Raw genomic sequence first — 2,959 nt, 5'->3', positions numbered from 1 at the left:
ACAATGGAGACAGAGAGGCGTTTAGTAACAAAGAGTGTGTGTGCGCGCGGGGGGTGAGTGGGTGGGAGAGAGAGGATATAATTATCACCATGTTATCAGACACAGAACTTTAGACATTACAGGTCAAATGGAAGAAAGATAAATGATTACGAAGCTTAAAGATTTATGATGGTCCTATCAATCAATCACGCATTCGTGTGTGTGTGTGTGCGTGTGTGTGTTTGTTTTTGTCATAGAATGAGTTATGGTTAAATTAATTAATTAGTGTCGTTTAGCTTTTACTCGTGTCCGTCTTAGACTGCTGCCATGCTGGAAAACCGCCTCAAAGAATTTTATTTGCAGAAAAATCAAACCCAGTCCTTTTTTTTGCTCTTAACATCATCATCATCATCATCATCATCGTTTAACGTCCGCTTTCCATGCTAGCATGGGTTGGACGATTTGACTGAGGACTGGTGAAACCGGATGGCTACACCAGGCTCCAATCTGATTTGGCAGAGTTTCTACAGCTGGATGCCCTTCCTAACGCCAACCACTCCGAGAGTGTAGTGGGTGCTTTTACGTGTCACCCGCACGAAGGCCAGTCAGGCGGTACTGGCAAGTCAGGCGGTAACGCTGATATTTTTTTCTATTGGCTTGTTTTACAGAACTGCTGTGTTAGGGGGATGTAAACACACCAACACCGGTTGTCAAGCAGTGGTCGGGGACAATTACTGACACAAAGACACACATACACGCTTAGTGTTGTTGCTGCTGTTGTTGTTGTTACCCAAATACAGATGGAAATATGGTTGATATACTTACTAAGGTACATAATGAATATGACATATCTCGTGCGGAAGACTTGATACGACCAGCCATCAGGCCTGGAAAGACGAGAGACAAAAAACATAAATGTACACAGACATATTGAAACCATTTTGAAAATACATCATATTAACATTAAAATTAAGCGTGGCCGTGTGGTAAGAAGTTTGCTTCCCAATGACATGGTCCAGGGTTCAGCCCCACTGCGGGGTATCTATGTATGTATTCTACATTTTTCTTTATATTGTTAAAATTATATATGTGCATTAAGATATCATCATCATCATTTAATGGCGCTGGTTCCATGGCTAAAGTACTTCTGCTGGTGCCATGCGAAAAGCACCAAGTCCACTCTGTAAAGTGGTTGGCATTAAGGAGGGCATCCAGTAGTATGAACCATACCAAACACAGATCTCACTAGTGTTGGTACCACATCAAAAGCACCCAGTCTGCTCTGTAAAGTGGTTGGCATTAGGAAGGGCATCCTGCCGTAGAAACCATGCCAAAACAGACATTGGAGCTCGGTACAGTACCTTGGGTTGCTAGCTTCTGTCAGTGTGTCCAAACCATGCCAATATACAAAAACAAACATAAAATGATGATGTGTGTCCCCGCATGTAAATGCATGTTTATATGTGTGTGTGTATATATATATATATATATATATATATATATATATATGTATGTATGTAAAAAAAATATATATATCTATATATGCCCAAGGGTATGCTTCTGACAAACTTTTATCTCACAAATTCTTTTCACGAGGCATTGGTTAACCCAATGCCACTGTTGCAGACATGCTACTCCAAGATGTCATGCAATGAGATTGAACCCCAAAGCATTCAGTGATTATAAGACAAACACCTTAGCAACAGAGCCATGCTTTTGCAGACAGAGGGGATGGGGAATATATACGAGAGAGAGAGAGAGAGAGAGAGAGAGAGAGAGAGAATTTAGTGTGGTAATCGTAAATCTCTTTTTTTATGACAAAGAATCACTAAAACCTCACCATATTAAGGAAATCCCTGCACAAACTGTTGAAATGAAATGATGAGTCAACCACCAGCCTTTGATTCTGAAACAGAAGAAGAAGAATCTTCGAATAAGTGATGCTTAGTGTGTAGACATTTGGAGTTTAACCCTTTAAGCATTTAAACTGGCCATGACTGGCCCCAAATATTCTACATGTTTTATGTTCTAACCATCCAGATCCAGCCTCTCACACCTACCCTACAATGTCATTCTAAAAATAAGCAATCACATCATTGAAATCTCAAGGCTATGAGATAATGCATGATTAATTCAAAACAAGGCCAGATCCAGCCTCTCACACCTACCCAACAATGTCATCCTAAAAGTAATCACATCACTGAAATCTCAAGGCTATGAGATAATGCAGGATTAATTCAAAACAAGGCCATATCCAGCCTCTCAGACGTACCCGACAATGTCATTCTAAAAGTAATCACATCATTGAAATCTCAAGGCTATGAGATAATGCATGATTAATTCAAAACAAGGCCAGATCCAGTCTCTCACACCTACCCTACAATGTCATTCTAAAAATAAACACTCACATCATTGAAATTTCAAAGCTATGAGATAATGCATGATTAATTCAAAGCAATGTGAACAAATAAGCAATACATTTGGCAGAGCAGGTATATAACGTTATTCTGTTACCTGGATCCATTCACGACAAGAATACTCTCTCTAATAGTCAAGGTACAATAATACCAGACGAGGAGAAAATGAAGGACTGCATCCACCCATCTGCAATATAAACAGAGAAATTTATATATATGTGTGTGTGTGTGTGTGTGTGTGAGGGAGGGTAAAACAGTGCAAATGGAATGAAGGGGAGTAAGAGGCAGACAGTCGGACGATGTGAGTGGTTACAATAGGGAGACATCACCATTTAAAGTCCATTGTCCATGCTGGCATGGGTTGGATGGTTTGACCAGAGCTGGCCAGCTTAAGAGCTGCAACGGATTCCAATTGATTTGACCTGGTTTCTACAGCTGGATGCTCTTCCTGCCACCAACCACTTTACAAAGAGTGCTGGGTGCTTTTACACGGTGTCACACAGGCGCTTTTACGCGGCGTCGCACAGGAGCTTTTATATGGTGTTGCACAGACGCTTTTATGT

General features: G+C 40.7%; 2 protein-coding genes across 3 annotated transcripts in view; one reads left to right on the top strand and one right to left on the bottom strand.

The window, feature by feature from the left end:
- LOC106872908 (papilin) overlaps nt 1-2,959 on the top strand; it is a 151,893-nt gene that overhangs the window by 119,349 nt on the left and 29,585 nt on the right. The gene's annotated exons all lie outside the window — the stretch shown is intronic.
- Nucleotides 1-2,959, bottom strand: part of LOC106876350 (ion channel TACAN) — a 19,469-nt gene that overhangs the window by 834 nt on the left and 15,676 nt on the right. For both annotated transcript variants that reach the window (XM_014924850.2, XM_052978045.1), the window contains 3 exons: nt 2,494-2,583; nt 1,820-1,885; nt 805-866 (listed from right to left, as the gene is read on the bottom strand). In XM_014924850.2, coding sequence (XP_014780336.2) covers nt 805-866; nt 1,820-1,885; nt 2,494-2,583 — 218 coding nt within the window. The remainder of the gene's footprint in view (nt 1-804; nt 867-1,819; nt 1,886-2,493; nt 2,584-2,959) is intronic.

The sequence above is a fragment of the Octopus bimaculoides genome, chromosome 30, assembly GCF_001194135.2.
Source record: "Octopus bimaculoides isolate UCB-OBI-ISO-001 chromosome 30, ASM119413v2, whole genome shotgun sequence".
In the NCBI taxonomy this organism is placed as follows: domain Eukaryota; kingdom Metazoa; phylum Mollusca; class Cephalopoda; order Octopoda; family Octopodidae; genus Octopus; species Octopus bimaculoides.
Note: the sequence above shows the minus strand (reverse complement) of the source record. Positions and strands in the feature narration are given on the sequence as shown.